Raw genomic sequence first — 13,264 nt, 5'->3', positions numbered from 1 at the left:
ATCAATGCCTCCCTCCCTGCACCCTTCCTTCTTTCCTCCCTCCTTTCTCCTTTTCTTTCTTTTCTCTCTCTCTCCCCATACCCCACCCTTCCTCTATCTCTAAAGTCAATAAACATATCCTCCAGTGAGGATTAAAAAAACTTAGAAAAAATCTGGTAGTATGTAATTAGCTTTTAGTGAATTTCAGGTGTAAATTTGACCATCATTATCAATTAATTAGTCATTGAATACATTAATGCTATACTTACATTTAACACAGCATAGTGGGTAAGAGCATCTAGATTAGAATCATTGCTATGCAATTAACTGATGTGGCCTTTGCCAAGTTATTTATCTTTCCATACTAGGTCTTTTGCATCATCTTTATAATGGGTATAAAAGTACATGCCTTATTGGCTGACACATGAATTAAATGAGATAGTTATAGCATATAAACTAAGAGCTTAATTAACGTCAGCTGCTATTATTAATTTTTTCAGTTCAGCCCTGGCTGGTGTAGCTCAGTGGATTGAGTGCAGACCTGCAAGCCAGACAACCATGGTTTGGTTCCCAGTCAGGGCACATGCCTGGGTTGCAGGCCAGTTCCCAGCAGGGGATGCATGAGGGGCAACCATACACTGATATTTCTCTCCCTCTCTCCTTCCTTTCCCATCTAAAGATAAAATAAAATCTTAAAAAGTAATAATAATAATTTTTTCAGTTCAAAGGCAGAATGTACTGAATTGGCATTAAAGATACTAAATAAGCGAAAGCAGATTTGACATTTTAAAAATGTGAAACAGTGCTACTGTTCTTGGTAAATTTTTTTTTTTTTAGTTTGGGAAATACATTTTTTAAAATAAAAATATAGACATGTAATTAATCTTTTTAAAATGACAGATTTTAAAAAATTACTTCAACTTTTGGTAGGACAAAAATTGTAATTGCTAAGAATGTAAAGAGATCAAAAGACCAAGAAGTTTGGAAACTCCTAGTATAAACTTGGAATGGTGAACACACAATACAGTGTACAGATGATATATTGCACAATTGTGTACCTGAAACCTGTATAACTTTGTTAACTATTGGCACCCCAATAAAGTTAATAAAGAAAAAACACTGGTGTAGAGTATTATATTTTATAAATGAACAATACTTATTAGAATTTTAGATGGTTCCTCTTTTTTTTACCATCATACTCAGTCCTGCTCTGTACATCCTGGTAATGTGTACAGGTATGCAAAAATAAGAGAGTTTTCCCAGGAAAGAAACATACCTGTAAGCAGAATTACTGGATAAAAGAGCGTGTGCAACTTCAATTCTTTACATCAAGTGAAGGTGAAAATATGCAGACTCCAGACATAATTAAAAAAGTGGAATTAGGACTTAGAATGATAGGCAACTCTGATGCAAGGTACAAAATGTAGTTAGGGAGATGGGAAGAAAACTAGGAAAAAGCAGTATTTGGGGGAAGAGGTGCAACAGACTCTGTCTACCTGACTTCATTTCTTCTCACACCTGGCTTTGATCCACTTGATGCATTGGGCATTAGTGGTGTCAGCAGCCAGCTGTGGACCTTTTGGAGTGGCGTTCTTTTTGCTTGTTCTCTTCATATAGGAGTGTCCAACCTGTGGCCCCTGGGCCACATGCATCTCAGGATGGCTGTGAATGCAGCCCAACACAAAACTGTCAATTTACTTAAAACATGAAATACTTTTGAGATTGCGTTTTGCAATATAATTAATGTGTGACCTAAGAAAACTCTCGTTCCAGTGTGGCCCAGAGACGCCAAAAAGTTGGACACCCCTTGGTAGAGCTTTGTCTTGAAGTTCCCATCATCTAGGGCCTGGGTAACATGGAGTCACCCCCAGAAGTCTTCCTGGTTTTTATTCAGTGATTATGCAGATCAGGGCTTCCATGGAAGAGACCTGACTGCAGGGGCCCCACTGGCTGGTATCCATAGTGTTAGTATTCCATTTAAATGGAGAAGCAGCCCACTTCTTGTCAGGTACCCAACTGAGGCTCCATCCAGCTCTGTGAGGGAGAAAGAAGCAATGTCCAATTTAGGGGTTAAAGTTTCCTGAAGACTGTGGTTTGGTTTCCTTCATCTTTGTATACCCAGCATAGTGCCTATCACAGAGCACACACCCAAATGTTTAACTCAGGGACTGAATTACGGATTTTTTAATATACCAAGGCCATTTACTCTGTTAGAACAGCTTTTATACAAACTGCTGAAGAACTTAGGATAAAATGGTTTCTTCAATAATGCAGTCTAAAATTCAGTTTTTTAAAGCATTAGTAATGCTGAATTATGGCATATATTTAATACCAAGACATTATCATAAGTCTTTTTTCTCTTTTCTGGTGCCAAATGTCTATTCAAAAACCTTGGCCTGGTATATTAAGCAAGGTGCAGTCAATTTGGATTAGCTAAAAGTGAGCTTTCTCAAATTTAAAATGCAGTGTGAACATTTATTTTTGGAAGAAGTGGCTAAGTTCTAATATACAGTTGACTTGTAAAATAGAAACTCACTTGCTCTATAAGAATTTAATCTTTTTAAATAAAGTAGGTCTCTCTGGCATTCTTTTTTATATACATATGGTAGCTCTTTTCAGTTGTCAAAAATTAAGTACATTCTGAGTTTACCAATTTCCATATGATGCAAGGTTTCCAAAAGGACACCAGTTTACAGAGAAAAGATAACCACAAATTGTCTTAGTAAGAACTCTGTTAGGAATTTACTAGGCTATCATGAAAGATGATTCATGTTGTAAGTCTCTAAGAAACATCACTGACAAATAGTATTGTGCTCTGTTTGAATTGTAATGTAAAAAGGATGAGTTACCAAAAATTGAGCTCATATCACCTACCTAGGGATCAATTAGGTTGTATTAGTTTCTTGCAATGGACAAGGATTATCCAGGCTCTGAGACATTAATTACTCACCAATATCACAAGGAAGTGTTGGAGTCAAAAATACATCACAGACCTGTCTGGTTACATATTAGGAGCACATGTAAAAGATATATATATATAAGATATATATATATATATCTTCTTTTAAGTATAACTGACATAATAAATTGCGCATACTTAAAGCGTGCGACTGGGAAAACGTAATTAAGGGATGCAATAAAGACGATCTCAATTCGGCCTCTCGGTCTAAGGAAATCCGTTAGAATTGTGTGCACGTGAGAGCTAAGGTCGGCTCTGAGCTCCCTACCTGACAAGCTGGATCAGCGGGCCAAAGTCACTCCTAGAGTTAAAAGCTCAGGACTACCCGGGCCACGCTCCGGAAGCGCGCCCCGGAAGCGCGCCGGGCTGGCTCTCAATCTCCGCTGGGATTCTCTTCCGCATTCTTCAAATTCCATTCAGCAACGCGTCGGGGAAGAGCCAGACTCCAAAGTCCGCACACTCTCCAAAGGTGGGAAGCGCGTCAGCGCCGAATTCCAGGAGGCCCCGCCACTAGGCCTCCCGGGACTTTTGGGTCCCGGCGTGCAATGCGCCGGGGTGGGGGCGGGGGGAGGGAGAGAGTGGGCACGGCAGGCCGGAAGACGGAAGTGAGGGGACTTCCGGCTGCCGTGAGTGTGTGGACTGTGTGAGTGGTGATCCTTTTCAGGTGAGTTGGTGCCCACTGGGGCGTGGGTCTTGCGTCTGATTCTAGCATCTCGGGGAGAAACTTGTCCGTAGAAGCTTGTGTCGTAGAGAAACCTGGTCCTTCGCGGGACAAGCTTGAGCCCGGCCCAGAGAGACAAGCCTCTTTTGAGGGCGAGGGTCTCTCGTGGCCTTGGTGGCTGTCCTTGGGCTTCTCCGTGCTCTCGATGAACTGAAGTCCTCCCTTCGTCTTCCTTCTCGCTCAGGTTAACCTCTACCCTGAAGGTTGCTTAACGAAACGCTTCTAATCCCGCCGCTTACGGGGCTTGGGTTGCTGTACACGAGAAGACAGTGAGTTTGTTATTGCTGGCGTCCAAAAAGAAATGTTACTTCAATAGTCATTAATTCAACAAATTTTTATTTAGCTTTTGCTACATATATCCAAAGAGTTATGTATTGGGAGATCTAAAGGCGAAAGACCTAGTGGAGCTCACAGTCCACCGGAGATGACAGAAAAGAAATAATTTCAGACTGTAGCACATATTGAAAAGGAAGGAAGAGGATGAAAGCATGGAGAATAAAAGGAGGGGAGCTTACAGGGTCAGAGAAGGCCTTTCTGACTTATCAAAGGAGCAAGGTTTGAAAAGATCAGTTGTCAGGAAAACGAATGTAAAGTTACTGAAGTGGACACTTTGGACTCCCCCCAACCCGACCCCTTCCCAGTCATGTCTTAATGATTTATATATAACTTCATTATTGATGTATAATTAACGCAATGCACTTCACAACCATAAATCTATCAACACAATTAAGATGAAGTTATAAAGCACTCAAAAGTTTCCTTCTAAACTATTTAATCCCTTCCTCCCCACCCCTCATCACATCCCCACTCTCCCAGCATTGTCATCAATTGGACTTTTCCCCCCGATATAATTGGTTCCTGGGGGTGAGGATGGAGCATGAGGTGAGATAGCTGAAGGAGGGTGTGTGTGTGTGGGGGGGGGGTCAGGTCACAAATAACTTTGTAGATCTTGAACATATTGGTAGGAGGTGGGAAGTCATCAAAGAAAGGCAATCATGTGCTCTTAAGTTTTTAAAAGCTCAGAGTAACCACCTTGTGGCATATTTGGGGCTGGGAATAAGGAATGGAGAGAAAGCGAGAGTGGAGACAGTCAAGTGGAGAATAGCTAAATTGACTTGGGGTGGTGGATAATGATCACTTAGGTGGGTGTCGAGTGAAATCAGGATTTGGGGGAGAAATTAAATTTTTGCACCTTGTATGGAAACTTTAGAAACTTTCAGAATTGGCTTCACTTATAGCCAGTGACCAATGGGAGTTTGATTTGGTGTTCTTAATTCTGTAACGGCTGTGTATAGCCATGTTGATCCTCACATAAGTTGCACATTAAGCCATCATAAATCATGAACAGTAAAGAGTCTTCTGTTTGTTCATGTTTTGTAGAGATACCTTTTGATCTGGTTTTCCAAGCATCTGCCCCTTTTTGATAGTAAACACTTGCTGTTAAATATGTACCTTTGTTAACTTTCCAGATAAAACATGGCTAAAAGCTTACGGAGTAAGTGGAAGAGGAAGATGCGTGCTGAAAAGAGAAAAAAAAATGCTCCAAAGGAACTTAACAGACTAAAGAGTATTCTTAAAGTAGACACTGATGTGTTAATGAAAGATGTTCAAGAGATAGCAACTGTGGTGGTGCCCAAACATTCTGAAGTGAAAACCCAGTGTGTGGTGAAAGATGAAAAAGGTGAGTTTATATGCTTCCTTAAAAAAAAATTGTTCCTTGCGACTTTTTCTTCCTTTTTCCTTGTCTTTGATTCATTCCCACAAATGCTTCCTTACAAACCTCCTGCTACGCCCACATGATTCTTTGAAGGTTTATAGTGCTACTAGAGATTTTATGTCAAACTATTTTATAACCAGTTTGTGTGAGCAGATGTGTTTTCATATGCATAGTGGGCCTTTGATGCTTACACAATAGCCTAAATGTCTCAGAAATAGATAGTGCTTCAGGAGTAGACAAACCTGGATGCCATCATTGGAAGGTACACAACTCAGTCAAAGACTAGGCAAGATAAAAGTAGGTCTTTCTTCATTTTACCCCTTGCAAAAAATAGTTCCCTTTCTAAGAGTTCTATGCCTTTATATTGTTATCCTGGAAAATCAGCATTTCCTTGTATTTGATTTTGACAGATTTTAGGGACCTCTACATTTTAATCATAGTCTAAAGTTGGAGGCTGAATATAATAGTTTCAGAACAGGGAAAGACTCTCTGGTTTTCACATGGTTAATACACCACTTTGACAGCAAAATAAGTACAATACCTAGGGTCTTAAAATACAAGTGTATTTATGTAGTATCCAGTGATTAAGGAAAAAAGTAGCATTCCTTAACCTTCCAATCCTAGAAATTTCCTTTCCCATTTTTCACAATGATGCTTTCTTATTTTTTCTTCATATCCCACTGCCTTGAATGAAAATTACAAAAAACGTTTTATTTCAACTTTGAAAAGTAGGAACAATCAACAGAGAAACCCTCATCTTCCCACTGTCCAAGTCTATAAGAATTTGAATGTGTAGTCTCTTTTCCTTCTTTCGTTAATACTCTCAAGGCAGTGTTTCCACCTTTGTTCTGAATCCTCTCCACTTTTGGGCTGTGCTCATGCATCCTGCTTAGCAATATCTCTTTCTGCTAGGTCATTCATAACAGCTTAAATGTATTCTGCAATGTTACATTGAGAGAGAGAAGGAAGCATTTAGTACATTGATGATGTTGTTCAACCATCATCTCTATTTCCAAGACGTTTTCATGGTCCTGAAAGGAAACTTTATACCCATGAAGTAGTCTGTCTCTATTTTCTGTCTTCCCAGCATGTGGCAAACACTTATGTGCTTCCTGTCCCTTTGGATTTACCTATTCTGGGTATTTCATATAAGTGGTACCATATGATATGTGACCCTTCGTGTCTGACTTTTTTCATTTAGCATAATTTTTTGAGGTTCATCCAAATACTACTGTCTATCAGTACTTCCTTTTTAAAGCTGAATTTTAGCCCATTTAGTGTATTTACCACATTCTATTTTTCCATTCATTTGTTTGTGGGCATTTAGGTTGCTTCCACCTTTGGCTCTTTTTTATAGTGCTACTGTGAATATTTCTGCACAAGTTCTGGTTTGTATATCTGCTTTTAGTTCTTTGGGATATATAATTATGCGTGGAATTGCTGGGTCATGTGATACTTCCTTGTTTACTGTTTTTTCCTCTCAGTCACACCGTTTTACATTCCTACCAACTATCTACAAGGGTTCCAGTTTTATTCAAGTTCTTTGTCCCTTTTTTAATTGGATTATTTGTCTTTTTGCTGTTGAGTTGTAGTTTGTTTTTTTTTACAATTTTCAAACTGATTTTATTGCAGTGGGTTAATTTAAAGATGTTTAATATATATATGTATATATATATATATATATATATATATATATAGCTTCAAAATTATATATTCTGCATACTAGTTGCCCATTCACTCCTGAGTCTCTTGGATTTATCCTCTAATTTTATTTTCTCTCCTGTTTCCTTTGTTATACTTCGTAATTTTTTTGGACTTTATCATCTGGTTCTTGTGTTGAGTTACTTGGTTTTGTATATTTTTAATTTCTAAAAATGTTTTCTTTTTTTTAGTAGACTGAGGTTCTTTAAGATCTATTCCTCCTCTGATATCACTGAGGGTATTAATTATAGTTTCTTTTACAAATTTTGATCTTTTCTATGCCTTGTTTATCTTTCCTTTTGGGTTCTTCTTCTCCCTTCCATTCCTTTATTCGTGTCTCTTTCTTTTTGGAGGCTTTTCTCCAGTGTCTGGTGATCAGTACTTGTTTATATCTAAAAGTGATACACTAAAATGTCTATTGGGTGGAAACTTGTGGGGAGGGGGCAAGGTGTGAAGTAGGGCTTATCACCTGCTGGACTTGCAGAATGATCGGATTAGCCCTGGAAAGTTTTGCAGTGGGAGATATCTTTCAAAACCTATAGGTCATTTCTGTCATCTCCTGCCTGGAGGAATGTCTGGCTGCCCTCGTGTTTAGAGTATTTCAAGAACTGAATGGGATGGAACTGAGGTTGGGGGCTGGGTCTCCGCATTTAGTAATCTGCCTGTTTTCAACACGGTTTCTCATCTCTGCCCTCAAATTTATGTTTCCCCTTCTACTCTTTCAACTACCCACTTAATTTGTTAAGCCACAAACTTTGTAGTTACCTTTGATCCCTCTTTCCTTTATTTCTGACACCTAAACCATTAGCACATCCTGAGTATTTCCAAAAAACATCTGAAATCTATCCATTTTTCTCATTTATGCTTTCACTGTAATCATCATCTCTTGGCTGAACTACAATAGCCTTTTGCTTCCCTCTAAGTTCTCGTTTCCTTCTGATTCATTTCAGCCTATCAATCATTGTGACCTGTATTAGAATCTAGATCAAATTTTATCATTATTGTGCTTAAAACACTGCATTATCTTTTCGTGTGCTTACCAGAGTCTACCATGTCCTACTTAATCTGATTCTGGTGCAGAGAGATACAGAACCACTCTTTTTTTTTCCTAAGATTTTATTTACTTATTTTTAGAGAGAGGGGAAGGGAGGGAAAAAGAGAGGGAGAGAAACATCAATGTGTGGTTTCCTTTTACATGCCCCGCAACGGGAACCTGGCCTTCAACCCAGGCATGTGCCCTGACTGGGAAGTGAACCAGAGACCCTTTGGTTCGAAGGCTGGCACTCAATCCACCGAGCCACACCAGCCAGGGCCAGAACCACTCTTTAAAAAACTGCATGCCATAGGCTGAAGTCTGCTTTGTTATTCTCAACAGACCATTATAAACCTCATGAGAGCAAGGAGGATATTTGGACCACTATATCCCTAGAACCTAGAATAGTACCCAGAATAATCATTGAAAAATGAGTTATTGAATAGCTAATATATACCAGGCACTGTTCCAGGTACTGTGGAAGCAGTGATGAATATCAGAGAAATGGCTTTCATTTCAGTGGAATTTACATTGCTTTGGAGGAGAGAGAAATAAACCAGATAAATGAATTAATATAATGTCAGTTGGTAGAGATCATGGAAGACCTTCTATACCCTGGTCAGTTTCCAGAGAGGGACACTCTGGGCCTGTCCTTCACCATAAATAAGATTGGTGATGGATGTGCCATAGCATGGTTGCGCTGAGCTTCCTGCCACGTCTTGTTAGGAGAGCTGAGTCTCTAGGAGAGCTGGATCTCTCTGTGTTTCTGGATAGAAAAATGCAGTAGGATATATCCGCTTCTCTATTTTCCATCCATCTCTGTCATATAAAGCCTCTACTTTCTGGTACTCCACCTCTTCCAAGTTCACGTCACTGGAAGTGGCCATTCATTCCAGGTTACCTCATTTACTTCTGAGACCTGTCCGTTAGAAATGTGGGTACATTTCTTATTGGCTCAACTATCTTATTTAGCTCAAGAATGCAACTAATTTAAGAATTGTAATTCACATTTGCTCAGAACCATGTACTTACCCCTAATGCAATAACTCAACTTCACACATCCTAAATGGTCCCTATTTAACCTTTATTATTCCAAAGAAGGACAGTTGTGACAGCGTTCTTTAGAAGGTTTCTTAGTGGCTAAATATATGGTGTCTCTTTTCTCACAAATATGTTTTGTAGACACAGCTGTAGTAGGTTGTAGGAACACACAGCAGCATGTGTGTGATTTCATTGAATGTGTTATAAGGGGGTTTCAGTGTGTAGTCAAAGTGCTGTACACAAATAAAAGATGTTTTTCTTTTGTAGTTTCAGGCCACTTTCACTTCTGATATTCTTGTTGCATTAATATCCTTTTCTACAGGGTGTTTTTTTTCCCATTCAGGAGTATTAATAGCTTTTATTTTTTTTAAAATTCAGATGACATGAAAATGGAGATTGACATTAAGAGAAACAAAAAGAGTCTTCTTGACCAGCATGGACAATACCCCATATGGATGAACCAGAGGCAGAGAAAAAGGCTGAAGGCCAAGCGAGAGAAGGAGAAGGGGAAAAGAAAAGCAAAAGCAGTGAAGGCGGCTAAGGGGTTGGCCTGGTAGACTTTTAAAAACGTGAAACGTGGAACAAGGGACAGATCTTTGGTTAGAATGTATACACTGATTTCAGCTTCTGCCAAATGGAAACTTTGTTTCCGTGGTGTAACTGGGCCTTTTTCTTCAGTTCAAACTGAACATAACTCCTTAAATTTGTTTTGGAAACATAAATAAAATATTTTCTTTGATGAGTGAAATCCATATTGATATTTTATTTGGATACCATTGGTATGTACGGATAATCAGACCTCAAAATTCTACCAAGTACTAATGCAGTTGTGGCTGTTTTTGGTATTAGTAAAGATAAATGATACACTAACCCAGATTTGAAGAAAAGTATATAGTGTTATTTAAAAATACAGTATCAGTGGATTTTACAAGTAGTACTTCTTTGAGTTTTGATTTTGTATAATTTATAATAAAAGGTATTTTCTTTAGATCTTGAATATCTTTTCTTTCATTTGTCCTTAAGGTATTATAGTAGTAATAACCAGATTGTTCTTTTAAATCGAGAATATTAACATGCACAAGTTAGTATGATCCATCTTTTAAAGAGATTAGACAGCTTGGGGCCTGGCTTAATGTTTATCAGTCTTTATATTATGTAGTCTAATATAATGCAAGATTTCTCAAAATCAGTTTTTCCAGATTGGTAAGAAAATAACATCTCATGGTCACATATTTTGGCAAAATGCTACATGCTTGAAGGATACAAACAGTATTTACTTAGTGTTGCATTATAGAGATGTAGCAATAAGGAAACTTGTTTGACTTTGAAACTAGCATTCAGTGGAATAGAATATACTATTGGAAATGTTGATAAAGTATTTTAAACTTCACATTTCCTCTGCAATTTCACTGTAATCACATTAACCATCACTTTACATTCATTGGAACAACAGATACTTATTTTGAGTCCCTGCTTTGAGTGCCAGGGACTTTTCCAGGTGCTGGGACACAGGGAGCCACGCAGGGCATCGGCTCAGAAGAGGCTGTTGACATCAGAGGAAAACCAGGTAGAGAGTGAGGTCTGTCACAGTAAGGTCAGTCAGTTGTCAGGACACAAATTTTGTGCCAAACTGAGGCTGGGACACAATTTACAGGTAAATAGGACCCGACTCAAATCTTAGGCATTTTGAATCTATAAAATTTAATGCCGGTATAATCTTAAAAATTATTTCATATAATAGACTTTTCTCAATTGACTCAGTGGTTACTTCACTGAAAAGTTAGTGGATAATTTTTCAACAGTAAGTTTTCTCAAAGAAGTAAATAGAAGGTGTGAGTTGAAAAATAAATGTCATTCATGGCCTTTTTTGCCTTGTAGTATAGTTATGAACAATAAATGGAGTTTGTGAGGAAAAAGTAAGTAAATGTTTATGAAGTAAAGTTGGTAACGTTATCTAATTTAGCCACTAAGTTAGCCTAAGTACACACACTAAATTATTTACCTTTTTTTCCCTATCGGGAATTGTCTGTATCAGCAATGTTACATGCTTAGTGCTTATTTACATTTTGGCAACATTATCAAGTATTTTTCAACTGGATTTTCCTTAGTTAAGGTCAGAGGCCACTGCCCAGGATGCGTATGTACATGTTTTCTGTTGTGGAAAACCTCTAACTGGACTCCCAACAGTAGTTGCTTGGAGCTTTTATCCAGGGCCTCCTAATGGTGTAGGTACGTTCCCTTCAATGTGTCTCAAATGGGTCACTTAAGTGTTGTGAAGTTTGTCCAGTGAGGGTTTAACTTCAAGTTAACAACATTGAAAATCAGAACACCACTATCCAAAAACTGACTTGGGAAATACGTGCTAAGTGTCCTGTAGCCTGTGGCAACTGTCTTGCTCGGAGTTGGTGGCCCGCACTGCTGGCCAGATTCCCCTCCGGAGGAGGGCGTTTAGACTGGCATTCAAGGTTGGGTGCGGGGTACATAGGATCACTGTTGCTGCTTTATTCCTAAAGATTATAAATGAAGAAGTTTAGCAATGTCTTTTTATCTTTTAAGTCAGTGTAAGAGTTTCTTTTTTTTGAAAGTCAGTCATCTTTCTATTCGACTCATGGTTTCCAGGGAATTGCTGTGGAGCCAGCAGATGGAGCTCAAGCCAAGCACCAAATCATCTTTGGAATTAGACTGAGTGCGCTAAATCACACTCTGAATAGGATGTAACATTGTATTTTTGTGTTTTTTTTTAAGAAATTAAGATATTTAAGGATAATCAAAATTGCTTTCATTTTATCAGTTACTTCCTATGCCAGGCCTTCGTGTAAATTATTTAATCCTAAAACTGTTCAGTTAAAGTTATTAACTCATCCAGTAATCAGTGAGTTGGCTACCAATATTTATTACACATGGGGAAACTGAGGCACACAGTCCCCGCAGTTAAAACTGGAAGAGGTGGGACTCAAATACAGACAGGCTCCAAGTCTACGGTCTTACAATGCTATTCTGCCTCTAAAGAATGTGCAGACTTTCTAAGGAAAAAAGGTAGTTGTAGGGAAGAGTGCCTATTATTGATTCAATCCATGATGCAAGCTTAGGATCAGACAAAGAGCACATTTTAGCAGAGAAATGATGTATAGACCCCTTCTGAAATCTCTGGGCCTAAACAGGACTGGAGTTCCCCAGGTAGCACTCCCCTAGAACGAGCCGACCCAGCCCCAAAGGTGAAGTCCACGATTAGTAGTGCTCAGCTTCTAATCAGAGAAGAAATGGGAACTGCAGCTGAAACTCTAAGGTAGAATAAAATAATGATTTTGATCCCTTCTTTTTTGTCTAATGTCACATTGATGTAGGTTCCTTTTCCTCCACTAGTTCACATGCTGTCTAGCATAAATGTGTAGCAGAATATATTCACTTATTAGAGAGTTTGGATGTCTTCAAAATTTGAATCTTAGCTGGGATATGATTTTTAGGAGTTGGAGGAGAAAAAACTGGCTAACAATGACTTGATTTAAGTATCTGAAAACTGGATAATGATGGGAAGGGGTAGTGGTGTGTGGTTTAGACTAGTGAAGTGTTAGCCACAAAATAAGATAAATGGGAGAAATTTAAAGAGACTTCAAGGAATTGCCAAGTTTATAAATACTACTGAGATGCAGATGTTTGGCCTGTTGACTAAGCTTACTATTTAAGTGACTGACCTCTGATGCCACCTGGCATCATGCGAGGCATAAAATGGAATTCTGGTGCCCTGTACTTGCCAGCGTATAAAAATACTATTGCAACAGATGCATGCCAATTTTACAAGGAAGGGTCAGAGGGGCGTGGGAGCTGTTAAGTATTCACGCCAGGTCAGCGGCCCCTGCTGTTCTCAGGGCTCCGTCATGTAGGTGGAAAGCTGGGGCCAGATTTGTGCTTGCCTACAAAAAAAACCCTAAATTTTCCACAGTTGAATGCCAAGGGTCTTCTCCATCTATTTTATTTTAGAGCAGGAGAAAAACAGAATGTGATAACATATAAGACTCATTTGGTAGATTAATAATAATAACCGATATTTAGAGAAAGCATCCTGTGTTAGATGCTTTCCCTATGTTATTTCATTTAACCCTTAAAACAATGCTG

At 38.7% G+C, this 13,264-nt stretch overlaps 1 protein-coding gene and 1 long non-coding RNA gene across 4 annotated transcripts; one reads left to right on the top strand and one right to left on the bottom strand.

Moving 5' to 3' along the window:
• Window positions 1–1,102: 1,102 nt before the first annotated feature.
• On the bottom strand, window positions 1,103–3,416 carry LOC118998734 (uncharacterized). Its single transcript, XR_005068934.1, has 2 exons — window positions 3,207–3,416; window positions 1,103–2,013 (listed from the first exon to the last, which is right to left on the bottom strand). It is a non-coding gene; the product is annotated as an uncharacterized LOC118998734 (long non-coding RNA).
• Window positions 3,417–3,499: 83 nt separating this feature from the next.
• Window positions 3,500–9,893, top strand: LLPH (LLP homolog, long-term synaptic facilitation factor). 3 transcript variants are annotated; one of them, XM_037063089.1, is made up of 4 exons: window positions 3,500–3,602; window positions 3,844–3,928; window positions 5,129–5,340; window positions 9,530–9,893. In XM_037063089.1, exons 3-4 carry the CDS (start codon window positions 5,136–5,138, stop codon window positions 9,706–9,708), a joined length of 384 nt encoding a protein of 127 aa, XP_036918984.1. In that variant the 5' UTR covers window positions 3,500–3,602; window positions 3,844–3,928; window positions 5,129–5,135; the 3' UTR covers window positions 9,709–9,893. The 3 variants fall into 3 exon arrangements, with proteins under 3 accessions (XP_036918984.1, XP_036918982.1, XP_036918985.1); XM_037063087.1 differs by lacking the exon at window positions 3,844–3,928 and having other exon boundaries at window positions 3,503–3,602; XM_037063090.1 differs by lacking the exons at window positions 3,500–3,602; window positions 3,844–3,928 and adding an exon at window positions 3,690–3,843.
• The last annotated feature ends 3,371 nt before the right edge of the window (window positions 9,894–13,264 follow it).

The sequence above is a fragment of the Sturnira hondurensis genome, unplaced genomic scaffold (assembly GCF_014824575.4).
Source record: "Sturnira hondurensis isolate 20B ecotype Veracruz unplaced genomic scaffold, ASM1482457v3 Scaffold0014384, whole genome shotgun sequence".
In the NCBI taxonomy this organism is placed as follows: Eukaryota; Metazoa; Chordata; class Mammalia; order Chiroptera; family Phyllostomidae; genus Sturnira; species Sturnira hondurensis.
Note: the sequence above shows the minus strand (reverse complement) of the source record. Positions and strands in the feature narration are given on the sequence as shown.

Bases quoted from the DNA above. Each gene is read 5' to 3' on its own strand.
- LLPH (XM_037063089.1), top strand. From the start codon at position 5,136: ATGGCTAAAAGCTTACGGAGTAAGTGGAAGAGGAAGATGCGTGCTGAA. The intron at 5,341-9,529 runs GTGAGTTTATAT...TTTAAAATTCAG, and splicing joins TGTGGTGAAAGATGAAAAAG to ATGACATGAAAATGGAGATT.